The sequence below is a fragment of the Notamacropus eugenii genome, chromosome 5 (genome assembly GCF_028372415.1).
Source record: "Notamacropus eugenii isolate mMacEug1 chromosome 5, mMacEug1.pri_v2, whole genome shotgun sequence".
Classification (NCBI taxonomy): domain Eukaryota; kingdom Metazoa; phylum Chordata; class Mammalia; order Diprotodontia; family Macropodidae; genus Notamacropus; species Notamacropus eugenii.
Window position 1 is genome coordinate 50,994,905 of NC_092876.1, and position 23,541 is coordinate 51,018,445.

The 23,541-nt window shown below is 44.8% G+C and overlaps 1 protein-coding gene across 2 annotated transcripts; it reads left to right on the forward strand.

The window, feature by feature from the left end:
- The first annotated feature begins 1,281 nt into the window (after positions 1-1,281).
- FBXO44 (F-box protein 44) lies at positions 1,282-23,273 on the forward strand. Of its 2 annotated transcripts, none has more exons than XM_072608860.1 (7): positions 1,282-1,392; positions 3,876-4,163; positions 7,364-7,490; positions 7,829-7,924; positions 8,565-8,700; positions 10,016-10,199; positions 23,185-23,273. In XM_072608860.1, the coding sequence occupies exons 1-6, from the start codon at positions 1,362-1,364 to the stop codon at positions 10,157-10,159; spliced, it is 822 nt and encodes a 273-aa protein (XP_072464961.1). In that variant the 5' UTR covers positions 1,282-1,361; the 3' UTR covers positions 10,160-10,199; positions 23,185-23,273. The 2 variants fall into 2 exon arrangements, with proteins under 2 accessions (XP_072464961.1, XP_072464960.1); XM_072608859.1 differs by lacking the exon at positions 23,185-23,273 and adding an exon at positions 10,668-12,199.
- Positions 23,274-23,541: the final 268 nt, after the last annotated feature.

Genomic DNA, 23,541 nt, shown 5'->3' on the forward strand with positions numbered 1-23,541 from the left:
GTTGTGGGAGGAAGGCTAGAAATGGAAGGGGGTGGGTGGGGGCAGAGAATCAGTGTTGCAGCCCAAAGCATCGAGCATTGGCCTGAAAGTGGGAGACATAAGGGTCTAGCCATCCACTGCTGTGTCACCTGAACCAAGTCATTTCAAACCTTTTAGGGCCTCATTTATTTCCTCTGGAAAATGAGAACCTTGTACTGAACACTGTCTAAAGGACTATAACCACCTTCCCCCCTCCCCACCCAGTTCTGATATTCTCTGTTTCAAAGGACACACGCGTGCACACACACACACACACACACACACACATTCTAAGATCCTTCCCATCTCTGACATTCTCTGTTCTAAGGTTCCTCCCATCTCTGACATTCTAAGATCCTTCCTGACTCTGACTTTTCTGTTCTAAGGTCTCTCCAAGTCTGACATTCCAGGTTGTAAGGTGACTTTCACCTCCAAATGTGTCTCCGCTTGGGTTGGTATTTGGAGCAGAAGCTGGATAGGAAAGCAGCAACTTGAAAAGCAGGTGATGATTCTTCCCCCAGGAAGTGATGATAGTATCTAGCTCCCCTAGACACCAGATAATTGGATTTCCCAGATTTGGATTTCTCAGTGAGCTCAAGGGAAGCCCAAGTGGATGGGATCAAGTGGATGAGGAGAGAGGCCTGAGGGGAAGGAGGAGGCCTAGATACCAGTCCTAACTCTACCAGTAACTGTGGATGAGATCGGAGGCAAGTCGCTTGTAGATGCCAAGCCCTCTTCCTCTTTCAAATAAGAGACTTGTATTAGACAATCTAATCTAAGGTCTCTCTTAATTCCTGCATCTGAGTTGTAAAATTACACAGTTCTCTTCTAAAAGCTTTACCAGCTGTAATATTTGGTTGTGAGAGTATTTCCAATTATATTCTCTGTTTTAAGAGTTCTGCCAGTTCTGACATTCTCTGTTCTAAAAGTTCCCTTTAGCTCTGACATTCTACGTTCTAAGAAACACGTCTATTTCTGATAAATTTTCTAAGGGCCCTTGAACTCAGTCTATGTTCTAAGTTGCCACCCTTTCCGCGCCTTCCCCCACCCAGTCTCCAGCTCTAACATTCTATATTCTAAACTCTTTCCAGGCTCTAGTATTCTGTTCTGAGGGCCCTGACGCTTTGACATCCTCTGTTCTAAGATTCTTCCCAGGCTCTAACACTACTCGGATTCTGGGATCCTGGGAATGGGCGGGCTCGGCAGCCCTGGATTGGGGGGAGGGGGGAGGAGGCGGGACTCTGCAGGACTGAGAGGCGGGGCCTCAATCCAGACCAACGCTCACTCCGCCGGCTGAGCGGCCCGCCGCGCCTGGAGCTGGGAGGGGGTCCCCGCCGCGCAGGATGCTGGGGGTCTCCAAACGGCGTTGTCGAGGTCACTGCGGGGAGGGGGGAGGGGGCGGTACGATTGGGGACCCGGGAGAGAGTCAGCCAAAGAGGGAGGGGGTGCCGGCTCTCTGTGGCCCCCGGGCGGTGCGGAGGGGCCGAGGCAGGAGCTGGAAGCTAGTGCGCCAGGGTCCTTGTCCCTCAAGGGCAGTGCCGCACTGCAGGCCGGGTGGGGGCGCGCGCCCGCGGAGGCGATAGTAATTTTCCAGACTGAACTGGCAGAAGCCAAGGGAGCTGGGCCCGCAGGGAGCGGGAGATGGAACTGCAGAGGGTAGGGAGGGCAGAAGCGGAGAGGACAGGGAGCCAGCCCAGTGCAGTCCGCTGGTTTGACAGCCGAGGAAACTGAGGTCCACAGAGGGGCAAGAGCTTACCCAAGATCTCACTGCGATTGACTGGCTGCCATTCACGAAAGTACTCGAGCAACAGATGCCCACACAAGAACATGCGCGCACGCACAGGCACGCACACACACGCACACACACACACACACACAATTACTTTTAACTGTAGATTATCCCTGATATGAAATGGAACCCGAGACACAAATGATCCACAATACAAAATGTATACATTTGGCTGTCAAATGCATAATTTCATTCCTAATCTGATTTTGCTCAGCGATGCTATACATTTTAATGATATTTAAATGAAATGGAATTGGGGCATGAGCCTGGGCCCCAGCTCTGCCATTTACTGTAATCCGACAGATTGTGGGAAAGTCACTGCCCCTCCCCGGATCTCAGTTTCCTTATCAGTAAAATGAGGGAGTTGGATTAGATCTCAAAGCTCGCTTCCAGCCCATACTCGCTGTCCATGAGGAGAGGCTACCCTGAAGGGCCAATTAAACAACGACCATTTATGAAGTGCCTACTATGTGCCAAGCATGGTGATAAAAGACAAAAATGAAACAGTCCCTGCCTTCTGAAGTTTTACAATCTAGCCAAGGGAGACAACACATACATATATAAGTATATGCTAAAATAAAATGCTAGATAATTTGAGGGAGAGGCCACTAGCAGGGGATGAGATCAGGAAAGGCTTTATGTAAAGAAAGAATTCTGGAATCTGTAAACCTGGCCCTTTAAAAAAAAAGTGTTGATAATTGTACTATATAATTGGTTTCCTTTGCAAGTTCTTATTTTCTTTTATAAATTTCACAATATTATTAACAACCATAGGCTTTATACATATTTGCTTGTCTTCTCCATTAGATTGTGAGTTCCTTGAGGGAGTCCTGACTCTTCCCCACTTTCCCCCAACCCAGGATTGCCGAGCCCGCCCATTCCCAGGATCCCAGAATCTGAGTAGTGTTAGAGCCTGGGAAGAATCTTAGAACAGAGGATGTCAAAGCTTCAGGGCCCTCAGAACAGAATGTTGCAGCTTGGGAAGAGTTTAGAATATAGAATGTTAGAGATGGAGATTGGGGGGCGGGGGGAGAGATGGAATTATCTTTTTCTTTTTATATCGTCAAGGTTTAGCACCCTGTCTGGCACATAGTAGGCACTTAATAAATGCTTATTGACTGACTGATTATCTGACTAGACTGCCGAAGAGATCCATGACATAAAAAGAAAGGTAAAGAACCCCTAGGAGTTGTTTGAGCTGAAGGTAAAGGATTCTAGGAGGAAAAGAAGGAAGGCATTCCAGGCAAAGGCAGAGATGGGGTATGGAGTTTTTGTGAGAAGAACAGCAATGCCGCCTTGAAGGCTGTGAACTGAGGGGACTTAAAGGATAGATTTTAAAAGAAGAGTGGGTTTGGAAGGAAAGATGATGAGTTCTGTTTTCAACATGTTGAGTTTGAAATGGCAGAATATCATTCAGTTTGGAATACACAATAGGCAGTTGGTGATATGGGATTATAGCTCAGAAAAGAGATGAGACAGAAAGACAGAGACACAGAGAGACAGAGAGAGATAGAAGAGAGAGGGAGAGAGAGAGAGAGAGAAAAGAAACAGAAAAGAGACAGAGAGGGAGAGAGATATGATAGGTAGAAATAGATGGATGGACAGACGGACGGACAGACACAGACAGATAGATAGATAGATAGATAGATAGATAGATAGATATAGAGAGAGATTGGGGAATCATAGATATAATAATTGAGCCCATGGGAAATTAAAGTCCTGAGGGGATAATCAGCTGTCCTTTGCTTTTGTCCCTAACCCATCCCTAGCACTGTGGCTATGGCACCTGAAGACAATACCCCTCATAGGCAAGTTCCTGGTTTGTGTGCTCGTGTGTATATGCCTGTGTGTGTGTGTATGTGTGCGTGTGTGTGTGTGTATGTGTGTGTGTGTGTACGTGTCCCAGCACCTGAGCCCAGGACAATGCAGAATCCAGCCCTCTATGAAGGTATTTGTGCTGTATACATTTGCTCAGCGGGGCCATGGTCAGTGTAGATACTACCTTTTACAGGCCCATTTCCACTATTTTGTGTGGCCGTTATAGACACTGGCCCTCCATTGTTTGCAGATACCCAGCCTGCCCTGAGTGTTGGCACCATGGCTTCCATCAATGAATTGCCCAGTAATATCCTCCTGGAGCTGTTTTCCCTGGTCCCAGCCCGGGAGCTGCTGCTGCACTGCCGGCCAGTTTGTAGCCTATGGAGAGACCTCATAGACCTGGTGTCCCTGTGGAAGCTGAAGTGCCAGCGTGAGGGCTTCATCCCCAAGAAATGGGGCCAGCCTGTATCCGACTGGAAGATTTTCTACTTCCTCTGCAGCCTCCGCAGAAACCTGATCCGCAACCCCTGTGCTGAAGGTGGGTCCACTTGCCCTCGGTACTGTGGTAGTCTTATGATCAAAAGGACTTGTTGCAAATGAATTTGGTCTCAATGTGATTATGTCTTCATGTGAAGCAATTCTCAAAGAATCTTCTGTTTGACTTTTAAAGCCCTTCACAAAGTGGTCTCTTTCTCCCTTTCCAATCTTGTAATTTACTTCACTCCATTATCAACAAACTCTATTGACTTCCTTTGGCCTCCTTGCTGTAGTTAACGCAAGACACTCCATCTCCCTGTACATGGAGAAGGTACAGTATAGACATCAGTAATATGCATCACATGAGCCATATAGTGTAGACACCTTAACCATATACCTCAACTGCACAAGATAGCTAGAATATACATTAGGCTCACAGCATAATGTACACAGCATTGATACATGTAGTATGCTGTATAAAAAATCGATATACTGTACAACCCCACAATGTACATTATAGTCACTATACCATGTAGAGATCTGGTGTAGACACTTATAGTACACATGATTATAGCAATCCATTGTAAATGTCATAGTGTACATGACCCTGACTGCACAGTATGAGTAGCTATAGTGTACATGGCATGGTATATATAATACTAGCTGACATTTATATACAAATATATGTACACAGGGGCAGCTAAGAGGTGAAATGAATAAACTGCCAGGCCTAGGTTCAGGAAGACTTTAAGTTTAAATCTGGCTTCAGACACTTCCTTGCTGTGTGACCCTGGGCAAGTCACTGTTTGCCTCAGTTTCTTCATCTGTACAATGAGCTGGAGAAGGAAATGGCAAACCACTCCAGCATCTTTGCAGAGAATATCCCATGAAGAGTCATGATATGACTGAAAGGGTCATAAAGAGTTAGATATGACTGAAAACAACTGAGCAACACTATGTACATTTATCTATGTATCTCACTTTAAGGTTGGCTTATATTTCCTTTATATATGTTTACATATATAAATATATAAATTTTCCTCAAAACAACTTCTCAAGGTAAGTGCTCATATTATACCATATTTTACAGATAAAAAAACTGAGGCAAAGTGAAAACTAGGAAGTGCAAGACTACAACCTTACCTAACCTCTCCTGACTCCAAGTCCTATGTGCATTTCAGGTGCACCAAGCTGTGTCTCTGTTTACATGGTGTAGACACATTAAGTGAACATGATACCAACTGGCCAGTGTAGACACTTAGCATATTCATAGCCCCAAGTATGCAGGGTAGATACCTATGAAATGCATGCTATGGGCTGCACAGTGCCTATACCTCTATAGCACACAAGACAACAACTGCCCAACACAGATACTAACAGTATGGATGACACCAAGTGTATAAGGCAAACAACCATGCTATCTGTGGCATAGGTTGCATATTGTTCTCAGTTGCATTATTCAAGACACCAACTAGGTAGCCTAGATACTTATAGTATTCATAGGGTACATGACATTGGTTGTATAGCACAGGCATCTATGATATACATGGGATATGCTGAATATAGTCTATGCCAGTAGTATATAAAATAAGAGTGGGACAGGAGTTCAAATTTGATCTCAAATACTTACTAGCTGTGTTACCCTGGGCAAGTCAACTGAGCCTCTATCTGCTTCCGTTTCCTCACCTACAAATCAGGGATAATAATCACCCCCACCACCCACCCCACAGCTATTGTGAGGTTCAAATAAGATAATATTTGTAAAAAAGAATTTTGTAAATCTTAAAGTGCTATGTAAATTCTTTTGTTACTGTTGAGTCCTTTCATTTGTGTCTGACTCTTTGTGACCCCATTTGGGGTTTCCTTGACAAAGATACTTGCAGTGGTTTTCCATTTTCTTCTCCAGCTCATTTTACAGATGAGGAAACTGAGGCAAAAAAGTTAAGAGACTTGCCCACTTAGAAAGTATCTTAGACCAGATTTGAGCTCAGAAAGAGAAGTCTTCCTGACTCCAGGCCCAGCTGCGCCACCTAGCTGCCCTTTATAGCATAGGTGCTTACAGAGTACATGACACTGTCGTGTGTGTGTTTGTGTGTGTATGTATGTATGTATATATGTATTTGTGTATATATATATGCATGTGTACATTTATATATATATTTATATAATATACCTATATTTTTCAAGCAGTGTTTTATTTCTATCTTTCCCTGGAGAGAACTCCCAGTCTCAGTTCAGTACTCCCTTTCTCTCCCTTCCCACTTCCCCCTCCCCTCAAACCGGTGACACTGTCCAGGTTCCAGTCCCAATTGGGAGTAAGGAGACAAAGGCGGAGCCCCTCAGTACAGAGTGTTCCTAGATCCACAGTCCATATTCACACGTATTCATGAAGTGCAGGGAACCAACAGGCCAGTATAGACATCAATACTGTACAGCACACTGGAGGTACAATGTAGACACCTACAGTTGTCATAAATGACACCAGCCCTCCATAGTATACACTGCAATACATTCATGGCACACTGTGACTCCATACCATCTACCACACACTGTGGACATGTAGACTGAGACTGTTTGTCTTATATCATAAACACTGTTGCCAGGCACTTTTCCGTGATCTACATTCCCTAGACACATGGCAGCCTAGATAGTTTGTCTCCACCAATTCCACTCCAAGCATGGGGCACACCACATGGGATCCCTTGCAGAAGTCATCAAGCATTGCCCCCTAGGCAAGGGAAGGCTCAGAGAGAAGTCCCCGACAGTTCCTCAGCAGCCCCCTCCTTTCAAAATTAAGAATGATTCACAAGCACAGTTAAGCTGATCAGACATTCCAAGGTATCATTTCTAGTTCCCACCCTCCACCTCCAGTGTTGCTGTCACTGTGAGAAGGCAGGGGAGGAAGAAAGAACCCTGGCTGTAAAGGAGTGAGTTCCTTGGAGCTCCTGAGTGGGAGGACAGAAACGTACAAGCCCAAATCAGGGGTTCAGTGGGAAAGAGCATGAAGCCAGAGGAGCTAAGTGGGAATCTTGGTTCTATTGCATGATCTTTGCCTTCTCCCAGCCTGTGCTTCCTCCTGTGTAAATCAAAGGGGTTGGATTAGATGACCCTCCAGCTTTAGGTTTGTCATCCTGTGTCCTCAATAAGCATCCACCCCCACCCCTGGTCCTCAGTGAAGGGACTGGTGGTGATGGAGGTGACAGTCTCAGCACAGCCCTAAGGAAGGCTATCATCTCTAATCTGTGCTTTGCTCCCTGATAGAAGGCTTTGAGTTTTGGACCCTGGATGTGAACGGAGGAGATGAGTGGAAGGTGGAAGACTTGCCAGGGGACCACGGGAGGGTGTTTCCCAACTCCCACGTCAAGAAATACTTTGTCACGTCTTATTAGTAAGAACTGGGATTGGTGGGACTAAAGGGAGAGTACTGGCCTCAGGGAAAGTGGCCACTGGTGGATGGTGGAAAGGGAACTGGGGGAGCTGAATGGGGGGGTGGTTCTCCCCATCCTCCTGCTCTCCTTATCAAGATGACTGACCTAAGAGAAGTCCACAGGCTGGGGGCAATGGAATGACTAATTTGAACCCAGGATCCCTCATGGTGACCAGGCTGTCCAAGGGCCGGGGACTAGGGACAAGGTGAGGATGTAGGGAAGACCTGAGATACCCCCCCAGGGTGACCATGAAGTGAGCATCTCCCTTGGGGTCCCTCCCCCTATACATTGCCCCCAGCACCTGCCTCAAGTCTCAGTTGGTGGACCTGAAAGCTGAAGGATATTGGGAAGAGCTAATGGATCGGACCAGGCCAGACATCGTCGTCAAGGATTGGTGAGTGGTGGTAGTAGGAAGGTATCCCACCCGCTTCAAATTCTTCTAGGAGTTGCATGTTTATCTTGCCCTAATCTTACTAGGAGTGGGTCAAAGAATAGGAGGGAATCAGCGTGTATATGGAAGAGAGAGAGAGCCGGGGGCCTCCTTTGGATTCTGTTCTTCTCATACACTAATTCATTCAACTAACATCAGCATGGGGTTGGGTAGCAGATCAAAGGCAGTATGCAAATGTATATGTCACAGTCTCTTTGCCTGTAACTGGAAGGGGAATGACATTCACTCTGCTTGGCCTCAGGGGGAAGAACTTGGAGCAGTGGGTGGAAGGTACAAAGAAAGGCTCTACATAAAATGTTTTTAGAATCCCCCAGTGACCAAACTCCCCCAACAAAGTGCACAAGTGATTGTACATCTCTACCTAGATGTCATCAGCCTCTCAAACTCATGTCCAAAGCAGAACTCATCAGCCTTTCCCCTAAACCATCCTTCTTGCTTCTGCCGAGGGCACTACCATTCTCTGATTTCAATATTCCCCTTCTCATCACCTTGCATTTGCAAGTTGTCCCCTTCAGTGTCATCTTCCTTGTAGTCACTTCTTGATTTCCAACCCCACTCCCTTTTCTTCCTCAAACCTCCCTAGGTTTGCTGCCAGACAAGACTGTGGCTGCAAGTATCAGGTCTGTGTACAGCTCCTTTCTTCAGGGCATGTGCCTCTGGGTACCTTCCAGCCAGATCCTGTTGCCATCCAGCAGTGGAGTGATGCCAAGTGGAGAGAGGTGAGGAGGGGGAGACTGGGATACTGAATGGCCTCTCAATTGGAGAGATTTTCCCAGTGTCTAAGACCACAGTGCCCCTGGGAACTATGCAGCCCAGATCCCTTCTTCCATTGCCTGACCAAAGGAGCATAAGACTAGCTATGAGACTAGAGGCAAGAGGGATTGGTGGAATGCTTGATATGGAGTCAGCTGATGGCAAGGCTCAGTTCTTCTGCCTACAATACAATTAATAAGAATGCCTCCTGGGCTAGCTGCTGCCTAGGGAGTTATGGAAAAGACATATATTCCCTATCCTCTTTGACTTTTCAGTCTACTAAAGGGCTAAACACAATTGTTACACAATAGTACATACTAAGTACTTTAGAAGGACTTTGAATGGGCTGAGTGGCTTTTAAGGGGGAAAGGTGAGGTCTTTATTACCTATGTAACTGGGAACAAGTTCAAATCTCCTGTTTCTGTGCCTCAGTTTCCTCATCTGTAAAGTTAGAGAGTTAAATAAGACAATTGGTTTTCAATTTTTCTTTCCACTCATGGCACAGTTTGGTATGGAAAACTGAGGCACACTGAGCAGTTGACAACAGCACAAAAAAGTCAGGAGACTCTCATGTACAAATAATAACAGTAGCCAGCATTTCTATAGCACTTGAAGATTTGGAAAGAGCTTTATAAATATCATCTCATTTCGTTGTCACAGAAATCCTGGGAGGTAGGTGTGATCATTATTATTGTTATTCCAATTTTTACAAATGAGGAAACTGAGGCAGGTAGAAGTAGATGACTTGCCCAAGGTCACATAGCTAGTAAGTGTCTGAGGCTGGATTTGAACTCAGATCTACCTGACTCCAGGCTCAACATTATCCATTGCACCCCTAGCTTTCCTACTGTTCCAAGTATAAATTCAGTATAATTCTAAGCACGTTTTGAGATTTCTGAACTACAGTAATGGTTCCCAGCCCTGTTTGTGAGCATAAGGGCCTCTCCCTATCATCAAAATATTTTGCACCTACTTCCTTTGATGGCATTTGTATATTCGATACCCATTAATTGGCAGAATATTCATGTCTCACAAAATAACTTGAGACTCAAGGCCTCAGGGCCCACAGACTGGGAATCATTGGACAAGATGACCTCTAAGCACCTTCCCAACTCTCGATCCTAATAAATCATGCTGATCACAGAATAGATTCACAAGGGACTCATAAGACACCAAGTGAATGCCTCTATCCTCTGGTTCCCCGCGTCCCTGGGTTAGTTTCCTTGGGCAGGGGTTGGATAAACCCTCTTTCCTAGCTCTCCTCTTCTTCCTTTCTTCCAGGTCTCCCACACATTCTCCAACTACCCACCTGGTGTTCGCTATATCTGGTTTCAGCATGGAGGAGTGGACACGCACTACTGGGCTGGCTGGTACGGGCCCCGTGTCACTAACAGTAGCATTACCATTGGTCCTGAGCTGACCTGAGTCAACCCACAGCCTTCCACTGCTGTACCCTGACCTACTGGTGAGTCAATTTCATGAGGGTATCCCTCAGTTTGGGACTGAGAGGGGGAAGAGGTACAAGGATATTCCATCCAGCTTAATGACTTCCCACCTCATTGACCCTGGGCAGGACATTTCTATTTTCTAGGCCTCAATTTCCACATCTATAAAGTGAATTAGACTGGCTGATTGCTAAGGTCTTGTTCAGCTCTGACTGTCTATGTTCTAAGGTCTCTTCCAGCTCTAAGGTCTCTAATTTGAACTTTTTATGTCCTAAAGTTTCTATAGGCTGTGACATTGTGTTTTGAAGGCCTCTCTCAACTCTGACATTCCATGTTCTAAGGCCCCTCCCAGCTCTGACATTCCATGTTCTAAGGCCCCTCCCAGCTCTGACATTCCGTGTTCTAAGGCCCCTCCCAGCTCTGACATTCCATCTTCTAAGGACATTCCCAACTCTGACATTCTCCATTCTGTTCCTCTTCTCTAACAGCTCCATCATCCTAGGTCCTCCTTCTTTGCACTGCTGTTACAGTCAACTCCCAATTATCCAGGGACTGTGAGCCTGAAGGTACATTATCCAGGCCCCTCTTCATTACATGATGATTCCTGGTTACAATTGGAGCAGCGTGATATGATGGAAAGAAAGCACTGGACTTGAAGTTTGGAGATGTGGGTTCGAATTCTCAGCTCTAATGCTTCCTGGGTGACCTGGAGCCAAGTCAATCCCTCTGAGGCTCAGTTTCTTGCTCTGTAAAATGGGGATGAGTCCAGGATGGTTCTGAGGAAAGCATTTTGTAAGCCTTAAGGACAATATAGAAATGTGAATTATTATGATTATTGCACAGAGAAGCCTGTGCTCTGGAGAGCACTCTTGAGAATATTTCACTCCCATTAGGAAGGCAAGGCAGACACCAGCATCTCCTTCTATCAGAGGAGGAAACTGAGACTCAGAGAGGGAAAGAGACTTGGTCAAGGTCACACAGAGAGGTAGCTGCTGGGACCAAAGCCCAGGTCCCTTTCTGTGGCCTGCTTTCAGGGACCTCTCTTCATTAGTGCCTCTGAGCAGAGAAGGGGTAAGGAGTTAGAGGTCCCCTGGATCTCTTCGGGGCAATTGGAGAGCAGTGCAGGGGAAGGGGGCCTTGGACCACAGTGGGGTTGAGGTCTAAGCTGGAATCTGGGATCCTCCTGGCCTAGCACGGATAGTGGCGAGTTGACTAGCTAACTCACCAGCCGCTTTGAACTCTTTTCTCCCCCGCTTTTCCAGTTCTTCTCACTGTCCTGTTTCTAGTCACCACAGTCTCTCCTTTCTAAGTCCTGAAAAGGCCCCCTGACTGAGCTTATCCGCTATGGTCCTGGGAGCCATTAGGAGCATCAGGGAGAGAGAGGGGGGAAATAGATTGCTAGACCAGTCTCTGAGGTGAGGCCAGTTCCCTGTGCCTCCTTGACACCTTGTCCCCCAGGCAAACATCCCCCAGGCAGATGGTGTTCTAGCGCCAGAGAGAACAGCGGTCCAAGAAAGACCTATCTCCCCTGGGTGGGGAGTGGAATGAATTAAACCAATCTGGGGCAGGCAAGGGCCCGCAGATCCTGAATTGTCCACTAGAGGGCTAGGTGGCATCTAAGGTCTGCTCCAAGGTGGACCCAAGTACCTGGGGTCTAATTGGAACCCAGGATTCCAATTGGTTAGGTGGGGATCAAGGGAAGAAATGTCCTCTCTCCAACAGCCAGATAACACCAGCCCCTCCACTCCACACTCCCCTTCAGGTGAACAACATTCCCTCCTCCTGGGGCTTGGGTATCCTCCCTGACCCACCCTCACTCCCAGTGGCTCCCATGGGCCAAGCCTTGCCTACACTAATGAGTATTCAGAAGCTCCTGGAAGGAGCTGCCATTCTCAGGATGCCCCCCTCCCTCCCTCCTGCTTCTTTGAATCCCACACCTTCCTGTACAAGTGCCATCAATTTTCCTCCTCAGATTCTTCTCTTTGGAGCAAGTAGCCAAATAAAAGTTTTTGAGGTCAAACTTGTGAGCTGTGGTTCCTGGGGGGTGGCCCCATTGTTCTCTGAAAAATGGGGAGGTTGGAAGAGAGAGGCACAAGATGATGTCTCAGGTCCCTCCCAGCTCTAAATCCTGTGATCCTAGGACCAAGGGAACTTGGCCAGAGTCCAGAAGAGGATGATAGAGGAAGGGTCATCTCTCCCCTAGGCTACAACCCACACCCTAGAGTCTCATCAGGCTAATGATATTACCTGAGAAGCAGCTCCCCTAGGGACTAGTGTTCAGATCTATGGATTGGAGTCCCAAATTGGAAATTAAATCTATGTCAGAGCCAGAGACTGTGCCCCAAATCTCACATGCTACCTTAGAGAGGACAGAGCAGTAGTAGATGTGGGAGGTAGGCCAACAGGAGAAAAGGTGAAGACTTTTGGGGACTAGAGAGCCAGAAAGAGATTGATGGAAGCTCAGCCTAAGAACTTCCTCTCTGAAAATGAATCTAGTTCCCTAGGAGGAGCAAAAGCTGCCCTAGTGCGGTAGTGATCTGCCTGTCAATGGAAGAATTAAGTCAGAGACTAGAGGTTGTAGATAGCACTCCTGCATGAGCTAAGAGATGTCCCTTCTAGCTCTGAAAATGAAATAAGAAAATATGAGACTTGGGAAGCAAAGGCTCAGGGTTTAGATTCTGGCTCTGCCACCTGGGTCACTTTGAACAAGTCACATCTTTGTTCTCTGTTTCCTCATTGATAAAATGAGGATGTTAGACTCACTAGCATCTCTAGGTCTATGATCCTCTTAACCTGAGCTAAGGGGGTCAGTGTGATCCCAGGGCCCAGGGAGTAGAACTTGCTGCCTATCATCTGGGGTTTTGCAAAGATGAAAACAGAGCCTGTTCCTGGGGTGAGACCTTGCTGGCGCCAACCCTGCCTCTTCTGGTTCTGGCAGGATAGAAGCTAGAGTGAAAGGAAGAACTGCAATTCCAAGGCCTCAAAAAAAGCTACGTCTAATTAAGGGTTAAAGGAGAGACGTGTCCTCGAGCATTAGAGTGCACATCCCTCCTACTGACGTGCTTTGTATCTAGCTCACAGTAGCTGTGGTTAAGTGCACTCAGAGGCAGCAGCCTCTGCAAGAGTGATGGCTCTGAGCAGAATGAAGGGGGTGGGGGAGGGGATGCAAGCTAGGGTTAGATGGTTTGCCAAAGCGGAGCAGAGAATGGGGTGTCTGTCTGCACGTAGGCTGCAAGCCTCCCACCATTAACCCGCTACAACCGCACCCTTACACCCAGTAAGTGTGATCCCAGTACCTGGCCAGTGACAATGGTGAGTCAGAGGCTAGAAAGGGCTGAACGCAGGTTCCCATCACCTTTCAGCTTAGCCAGACTGCAGACTTTCTTCTGTGAGATCTGCCCTCAGTTCAGCTGCCAAAGTAATCAGGGCTGACCATGCCATTCTCCCCTTCTGAATACCTTCAGCTGCTCACTATTGCCTCCAGAATGCAATAAGAACATCCCCATCTGGCATAGTCTGAGCCTAGTCTGCCTCACTATCAACCCCTGCACTCACTCTCTATTCCAACCAAACTGACCCCAAAGTCAGAATTTCAAAACCTCCAGTGCCTCTAGATAATTTCATTATCTCTAGGCCACTGGACCTAGAATTGAGTGAACCTAGAACACATTACCTCATCAAGTCATCTCTTAAAATATTGACATGATCTCTTCAAGATTCAGCTCGAGTGCCACATGGCCCATGATGTCATTGGTCCTCTCCAAAAATGAAGGACAAACAACTACACTCTTTAAAGGGTGGTGTGTGTTCGTCCTTTGTTGCCGAAGAAGACCATGCCATCAGAGAAATGATGACATGATTTGCACTTGACTTTGTTTTGAGTGAGGGAGGGCTGTGCAGGTCACCAGCCTCATTTTTCCTCCAGAGGCATCTGAATCCAGTGACCAGATATTCACCAGGATGACTGGAGATGACCCAGGATAAGGCAATTGGTGTTAAGTGACTTTCCCAATGTCACACAGCTAGTGAGTGTCAAGTGTCTGAAGTGAGATTTGAACTCAGGTCCTCCTGACTCCTGCACTGGTGCTCTATCCACTGCACCACCTAACTGCCCCAAAGGGTGGTATGGAATGCTGAGAAGTGACTTGCCCAGGGACACACAGCCAGTATGTGTCATAGATCAGGATTTGAATTCAAGTCTTCCTGACTCCAAAGCCTACCCTGTATCCACTGCACTGGGCTCACTCTTTAATTAAAAATGAATATCCTCCCATAGTCAGTCAGCCAACAATTATTTATTAAGCAATTATGTGACAAGCAGAGTGATAAGGCAGTAGGCCTGTACTAGGCACCGTACTAAGTTCTGGGGGATGCCAAGAAAGACAAAAGACAGCCCTTGCCCTCATGGAGCTCATGGGTCTTATGTTTTCCCTCATCTTGTACTTTTAAATGAGCCCCAAACCCATCATTCCATTTTTTTATTTTTCATTTTAAACACAGTTCATATCACATAAAACAATTCCAACTTTTGGTCAGGTGGTACTCCTTTTAAGGCATTTACAATATAGACCACAAACGAATTTTTTTTTAACATTAACCAGCTGAGACACAAATAATAACTAAGTATGCTAACTTCACAAGCCCTTGACCTCATTGTCTCCACACCATTACTAAGAATTAAAGGACCCTGACTTATTGTGGTTGGTCTAAAGTCCTAAGCCTAATAGCTTAATTTTAGACTTAACCTTGGATGTTCCCCTACCAACAACCTATAATTTAATAGATCAATATTAAACTTACAAACCTTTTGATTATAGGAAATTGCCACTAAGAGTAGGGACATTGCAGGGAAACAATATCTCCCCAACTTCATGTCAGTTCCAGGCAGGAGTAGATTGTCAACTTGTATTGTCAGACTTAAAGTCTGCCAGGTGTCAGTGGGGAAATTGAGTCAGGAAAATCCTACCTTAGCCCAGGCTAAACAGCTGCTCTCCCACCCTTCCCATGAGATCACCTTTTGCAGTTCATACCAGCATCTCACAGGCTTACTGGCATCATGGATTGGAGGCTCAGACCACCTTTCTTGCTATCCATACCTGGAGTTAGACTCAGAACAACAGTCAGTTAATAGTCCCATAGAGTCTTTTTTTTTTAAATTAATTAAATTTATTTATTTAACTTTTAACAATCATTTTCACAAAATTTTGGGTTACAAATTTTCTCCCCTTTTATCCCCTCCCCCTCCAAACATCAAGCATTCTAATTGCCCCTATGACCAATCTGCTCTCTCTTCTATCATCCCTCTCTGCCCTTGTCTCCGTCTTCTCTTTTGTCCTGTAGGGCCAGATAGCTTTCTATACCCCTTTACCTGTATTTCTTATTTCCTAGTGGAAAGAACATTACTCGACAGTTGATCCTAACACTTTGAGTTCCAACTTCTTTGCCTCCCTCCCTCTCCACCCCTTCCCTTTGGAAGGCAAGAAATTCAATATAGGCCAAATCTGTGTAGTTTTGCAAATGACTTCCATAATAGTTGTGCTGTATAGGACTAACTATATTACCCTCCATCCTATCCTGTCCCCCATTACTTCTATTCTCTTTTGATCCTATCCCTCCCCATGGGTGTTGACCTCGATTTGCACTCTCCTCCCCATGCCCTCCCTTCTATCATCCCCTCACCCTGCTTGTCCCCTTGTCCCCCACTTTCCTGTATTGTGAGATAGGTTTTCCTACCAAAATGAGTGTGCATTTTATTCTTTCCTTTAGTGGAATGTGATGAGAGTAGACTTCATGTTTTTCTCTCACCTCCCCTCTTTATCCCTCCACTAATGAGTCTTTTGCTTGCCTCTTTTATGAGAGATAATTTGCCCCATTCAATTTCTCCCTTTCTCCTCCCAATATATTTCTCTCTCACTGCTTGATTTCATTTTTTTTTAAGATATGATCCCATCCTCTTCAATTCACTCTGTGCACTCTGTCTCTATGTATGTGTGCGTGTGTGCATGTGTGTGTGTGTAATCCCACCCAGTACCCAGATACTGAAATGTTTCAAGAGTTACAAATATTGTCTTTCCATGTAGGAGTGTAAACAGTTCAGCTTTAGTAAGTCCCTTATGACTTCTCTTTGCTGTTCACCTTTTCATGGTTCTCTTCATTCTTGTGTTTGAAAGTCAAATTTTCTTTTCAGCTCTGGTCTTTTCATCAAGAATACTTGAAAATCCTCTATTTCATTGAAAGACTAATTTTTCCCCTGAAGTATTATACTCAGTTTTGCTGGGTAGGTGATTCTTGGTTTTAGTCCTAGTTCCTTTGACTTCTGGAATATCCTATTCCATGCCCTTCGATCCCTTAATGTAGAGGCTGCTAGATCTTGTGTTATCCTGATGGTATTTCCACAATACTTGAATTGTTTCTTTCTAGCTACTTGCAATATTTTCTCCTTGACCTGGGAACTCTGGAATTTGGCCACAATGTTCCTAGGAGTTTCTCTTTTTGGATCTCTTCCAGGCGGTGTTCTGTGGATTTCCTTGAATATTTATTTTGCCCTCTGATTCTAGAATCTCAGGGCGGTTTTCCTTGATAATTTCATGGAAGATGATGTCTAGGCTCTTTTTTTGATCATGGCTTTCAGGTAGTCCCATAATTTTTAAATTGTCTCTCCTGGATCTATTTTCCAGGTCTGTTGTTTTTCCAATGAGATATTTCACATTATCTTCCATTTTTCCATTCTTCTCTCTTTGTTCTGTGATTTCTTGGTTTTGCATAAAGTCATTAGCCTCCATCTGTGCCATTCCAATTTTGAAAGAACTATTTTCTTCAGTGAGCTTTTGAATCTCCTTTTCCATTTGGCTAATTCTGCTTTTGAAAGCATTCTTCTCCTCATTGGCTTTTTGAAACTCTTTTGCCAATTGAGTTAGGCTAGTTTTCAAGGTGTTAATTTCTTCAACATTTTTTTGGGTCTCCTTTAGCAGGGAGCTGATCTGCTGATCATGCTTTGGCTTCATGTCTCTCATTTCTCTTCCCAGCTTTTCCTCTACCTCTCTAACTTGATTTTCAAAATTCTTTTTGAGCTCTTCCATGGTCTGAGCCCATTGGGTGGGCTGGGACACAGAAGCCTTGATTTCTGTGTCTTTGCCTGATGGTAAGCATTGTTCTTCCTCATCAGAAAGGAAGGGAGGAAATGCCAAGAAAGTAGCCTTCTATAGTCTTATTTCTTTTCCCTTTTCTGGGCATTTTCCCAGCCAGTGATTTGACTTCTGAATATTCTCTTCACACCCACTTTGCCTCCGGATTCTCCCAGCCAGCGCTTGGGGTTTGAGATTTAAATGCTGCTTCCAGCCTCAGGGCTTTTGGCGGGGGCAGGGCTGCTATTCAGTGTGTGATTAAGTTCAGGTGGTCAGGTAGGGGCAGGGCAGCCTCTCAGGCTCAGTTCCCTCAGGGGGTTTATGCAAAGACCTTCAACAATGGATCCAGGCTCCTGCCCCCTTGGGGAGCCCCAGTCTGCTCTCGTCTCTGCTGTTGCCTCCCGAGGGGGCCTGAGTTATGGGGGCACCCCACTCCCCTCTCGACCCGCCAAAGAGACCCTCTCACCAACCCCTGTCACCTGTGGGTGGAGGGACCCGCGTGGCCACTGGAGATTCTGTCCCTGAAGCCTGCTCGGATCTTTTCCTCTCGGTGCCGTGGCCGCGGCAGGGTTGTACTCAGCTCCCAGTCCCGGTGCCCAGTCCATGGCGCGAAGGACCTTTTGCGAGAGGTTTGCAGGTCTCTCTGGAACAAAAATCTCCCTCGCTCTAATGTTCCGTGGCCTCTGGGTGCAGAATTCGCCCTGAGTTACTTTTTTGTAGATGTTCTATGGGTTGTGGGTTCGGAGCTATTGGGCTTTGAATTCTTATGTTCTGATTCCAAGGCCAGCACTCTTTCCCCCAAATTATGGGAATATTCCCCATTAGGCTTGTAATTCAATTTAATCTGATTCAATAAGCATTTATTAAACTCCTACTGTATGCAGAGTAGGGAGACTAGGTGGTGCAGTGGATAGAGTGGCCAGCCCTGATGTCAGGAAGACTTCAGTTCAAGTCTGACCTCAGACACTAGCTATGTGACCTTAGACAAGCCACTTGACCTTGTTTGCCTCAGTTTCATCATCTGTAAAATGAGCTGGAGAAGGAAATGGCAAACCACTCCAGTACCTTTGCCAAGGAAACCCCAAGGACAGTTTTGGTGCGCTCTGGTCCACCAGGTCATGAAGAGTCAGACACAACTGAATGACAGAACAACCACAATGCAACAACATGCCAGACCTTGTGGATACAGCAAAACCAGTCCCTGTCCTCAAGGACTTCTCAATCTAACAGGGATGGCAAATAAGTAGGTACAAACAGGCTATATAGAGAATCAACAGAGGGGAGGCACTAAAATTAAGGGGGAAGGGAAAAAAAAACTTCCTGTGGATCAAAGGAAAGATGGAAGATCAAAGGAAGTCAGGAAAACCAAGAGGTTGAGATGAGGAGGAAGGGAATTTCAGGCATAGGGCATAACCAGAGAAAATGCCCAGAGTCGGGAGATGAAGTACTGTTATCCCTTCCACATTGTGACTTTCTTCATTGAGGGTTTTGATATATTGCGGATCAGCATAAGAAATGAAACTAGAATTTTGGGGGGATTTTGTGAAGGCCAGCAGACAACACAAAAGAAATTTAGAAACTCAAAAATGCATAAAATGCATATATGGTATCATTTAACATCAAGAAAAAAGAAAAGGAGATCCATGAAGCCAGAAGATTTCTCTGGTATGAAGGATGGGGCAAAAAATTTTATGTGGATTTTCCAGATCACAGGGTGGGGGTGGGGTGCTGTGTCCCTAACCCCCACAATGTGGAAGGGATAACTGTACCTTGTTTGAGAAACAGCCAAGAGGCCATCATCCCTGTAGAGGAAACATAGTAAAATTGGAAGGGGAACTAAGGTCATTTGGAGATTTAACATAAAGTAAGGTTAGTTCTATATCCTTGAGTAAAAAAGTCATTTTGTGTTTCTGCATTTCCTTCAAAAAAGAGGCGGGGGGGGGAATTCAAAGAGTAACGTTGTCTAGGGTCATCATGAATTCCAATGTTATAATGCTGGTATCCTTCTCTGTTGCACCTAAGATACTTTGCAGCCCACTTCTCACCATTCATCTTTCCACTTCTCTTTGGGTTACCTAGATGGTAGATCTCAACATCTTTCCAAGGATTCAAAAAATGTCATAAAATTATTTTGAGTTGGGAAAGAGGGATGGGAGGCAAAGAGTTTTTCAGGTGTAACTTGAGCTAGATGGCCAATGAAGAACCTTTCAACTCTGAAAATTCTGAACTAACACAGGAGGTCAGAGAGACTTCAGGAGCCTGAGACAGCCAGGCCCTAAATTGTTCTAGACCTCATAACCTTTACTGGGATTTGGATGTGGTTGGGGAGAATAGGAAATCTGACCTCAACTTCACCCCAGACCAAGTTTCCCAGGTATACAAGGATCAGAAGGGAAGAAGAAAATTCTACAGTGAGCTTGTCTAGAACCCAAAGTCTCCCAGAACCTCTCTTGACTTTCAGCTGGTAGACCAAAAGTAAAAAATTACTGAAAGGAGCTTCCTTACACTGTTGTGGTCAAGGACTGTTGACGGGAGGTGGGGCCCGAGTAGGGACCTGGTCCTTTCATAGGAGCTTCATAGTACCTCCTTGAGATTCCTCCAACTTCAGGCCTGCTCTTGTCACTGGCAAGTCATTAGCCTGGCTCCTCATTCCATGAGGGATCCTAGCCGTGCTCACCTTGAATACACCCTAGACTTTCTCTTCCTTTTTTGTAGCAGCCTTTCCCTCCCTTTTCAGTTCCCATTTCTGTGTTTGCTTTCCCCATTAGGATGTAACCTTCTTGACTTTGAGAGGGAAGCACCTGCCTTGATGCCCTTCCCCTCTCCCACCTCTTTGCCCCCAGCCCAGGCAGCCCAAGGCCCTTGGCCCTTCAAGGTAGCCCTGCTTCTATGCCACAGATCCGAAGTTGAGTCAAGCTGTGTGATCCTAGGCAGGTTACTGAAAGTCTCTGAGCTTCTTTCTAGAATGGGAAAATCATCCTTGTACATTCACTCTCACTGGAAACCATAAAGCTATATTAATGTGCCTTATAATTGTTGCTATTACCAGTCATCATCATCACACTCTCCACAGTGTGGTTTTGTCTGTTTAAACAGAGAAGGGCTTTCAGTGGCGCATGGCTGCTACCAGGGCCCTGAGCAAAACAACAAAGTAAGAGCCTTCTCTTGTCTTTCTGTTCTGCTCATTTCTTGTTTTTCTTCTAACTTTGGTCCTCATTAACCAAATAAACATCCAAGAAAAAAAGCAACCTAAAAATAATTAGGAAGAAAGATATAAGCACCGATCATGTTTGTTTTCAAAATGTGTATGTTAACCTAAATAAGAAAAAAATAATAATAAAAAAATTATCCAGCCTGCAAAAAAAAAAAAAATAGAATTTACTTGAGAGAAAGGACTGTCTCATTTAGTTCTTGTATCCCCAGAGTAGTACCTGGTACATAGTAGGAACTCAATAAATGCTTCATTTTTCCAGCATCGTAATCTCATGAAGAAGTAAGGCAGGTGGTATTCTTATCTTTCAGATAGGAAAATTGAAACCCAGAAAGATGGACAAGAAAGGTCCCACAGTTTCCCATGCTCTTCGTGTAGTGGTCAACTAGTCAGACCATGAATGTCAAGCAAGATGAGGAAACATTTGTTCTGGCTTGAGAGATGCTACCTATCAAAGCAAGAGACAAATGCATAATAATGATATCAAATACTGTCAAATTAGATAGGACATGGAGAGTATATTGTAAACATTAAAGTGCCATATAAATTCTATGCATCATAATTCTTAATAATAAACTGAATACAGTTAATGACAATACAACACTAGCATCTGTACTAACATAACTAATTATATTAACAATGCTGTAACTGATGAATTAAATATTAATATATCAGCAAATTGAATATTAATAATGAGTCTAATTAATCGTGATAATAGAGCCTTTTAATAACAGTATCTCTTGGTGTTACACAACTATGAGACACAGAGTATTATGGTTTTCTATTGAATTAAAGATGAATACCACCCAGAAGGGGCATATAAGTGGCTGAGTGGATACAGCACTAGGACAGAAATGAGGAAGAGTCTGAGTTCAAGGCCTGTCCCAGATTTACTAGCTGTGTGTCCTTGGGCAAGTCACTTAACCTTTGTTTGCCTCAGTTTTCTCATCTGTAAAATGAGCTGGAGAAGGAAATGGCAAACCACTTCAGTATCTCTGCCAAGAAAACCCCAAATCAAGTCACAAAGAGTCAGACGTGATTAAAACAAACAAACAACAAAACCAACAACGCTCAGAGGACAATGCAGAGATGTATGGTGGGTGTGAGGACGCTATGACCTATGACAACGAAGGGGAGGCAATGGAGATGTAATAGAGTGCCAGACCTGGAGTCAGAAGGATCTGAGTTTCAGTCTCATTTCACATGCCTACTACTTGTATGACATGGGGCAAGCCAGTTCACTTGCCTGGGTTTCAGTTCCATGCTCTGTAAAAAGGAGGAGGTTGGACTCAATGGCCTCTGAGTCCCTTTGTGATTGTATCCATTATGAAGGGATCTAGAGTAAAGTATGTCGTCAAAGAAATGTTGGGGGAAAAGAAGAGCTAGCCTTGTGCTGAGTATAAGAGATAGGAGACAGACAGGCTGTGTGGACCACTGGTATCCTCCAGGAGTCTTGAGAGTTTGAGGAGGATCTCCCACACACTGGGTGGACCCTCTGGTTATCTTCTAGCAGAACACAGACAAGAGTCACAAAGAATGGGCCAACAAGTATGGTTCCCATTGAGGGGAAGACTCCCATCCATGAAATCTCAGATCTCTTGGAGTATGTGAGTGTGTTTGTGTACATGTACACATAACATATATATGTATGTATTTAAATAGAGACAGAGACAGAGACAGAAATGAATTAAATGCTTGCAAAGTAGGTTACTTGTACTATATCATGATCCTCCCAACAAACTCTTGAGATGTGTACAATAGGTGATATCATTCCCATCTTTCAGATGAGGACACTGAGGCAAAAGAATCCTAAGGGACTGGTACAGTTATCACTTCCACATCTCAGGTGTTAGAGGCATGGTGCCCCAACAATCTGGAAAATCCTCACGAAAATTTTTGCCTTTCCCTTTGTATCAGAGAAGAAGTCTGAATTTTTTTGTTTTTCTTTTATTATATATTTTTTATATAATATATTATATATTATATAAATATTTCATAAATATATTTATAAATATATTCTATAAATATATAATTTTATATTGTATATATAATATGTATATATACCTTTATTATAAGATGTTTATAGTACCTCATTGCAAAATTTGGGTTAAGTATGGGTCATAGGCTCTATGTCCTCTGCTGCCCTTCCTGTGTCATGAGCAGCTTCCATACAACTCCCCCCAAATTTCCATTTAGTTTCTTATACCCCTGATATAACAAAACCATGATGGGAAAGGCTAACTGTATAGCATAAGAGCTTCTCGGACTAGGGACTATTTATTCTTGCAGTGATAAATGTCTGTAGCACTGTTTACACTCATCACTGTGTCTGGATACTGCCTTCTGATATACCCCTCTATGCATGGGTGGAGAAATACAATGGATTTCCCTAGAAACCTGGCCAAAGAGTTTTACATGTGGCTGGGAGTCCCAGACCCAAGAAGCCCAAGAGTGGGGCCAGTCCATCATGGAATCCTAGGATCCCCACTAACAACTCTCTCATTTTATAGATGAGAAAAGTGAGGCCCAGAGAGGTGAAGGCACTTGCCCCAAATCACATACAGAGTAAATAGAAGAACCAGGATTTGAATACAAGTCCTTAGACTCTTCATACTTCATTATGATGCCTCTCATCTTTGTACCCTGAGCATCCCTGCTCTCTCCTCCCAGGCATTACATCAGAAGAGACCATCCATGCTTCCACCACAGATGATCCTGTACACAAATGATGGCAGATAAGAGATGGCCTTGTCCTGGCCATGTTTAAGTCCAGGCAGGAAGTATTTCCCTTTTTTTGTTGTTTGGAATTGTTTACTTTTTTTCCTTTTCTTTGGGGTTACGGGCCTTGAGACGATTTTAAAAGTTCTGAGAGACATACATTTTGGGTAATTTCGTCATTTTATTAATAAAGCCAGCACATTTATTAATAAAAGCATGGTCATTTTGCTACCTTTCTCAGACCAAAGATCCCTCATGGTGGTGGAGTCACAGTTTCTATGCCCTTCAAAGAGAAGGTGTTCCTGAGGG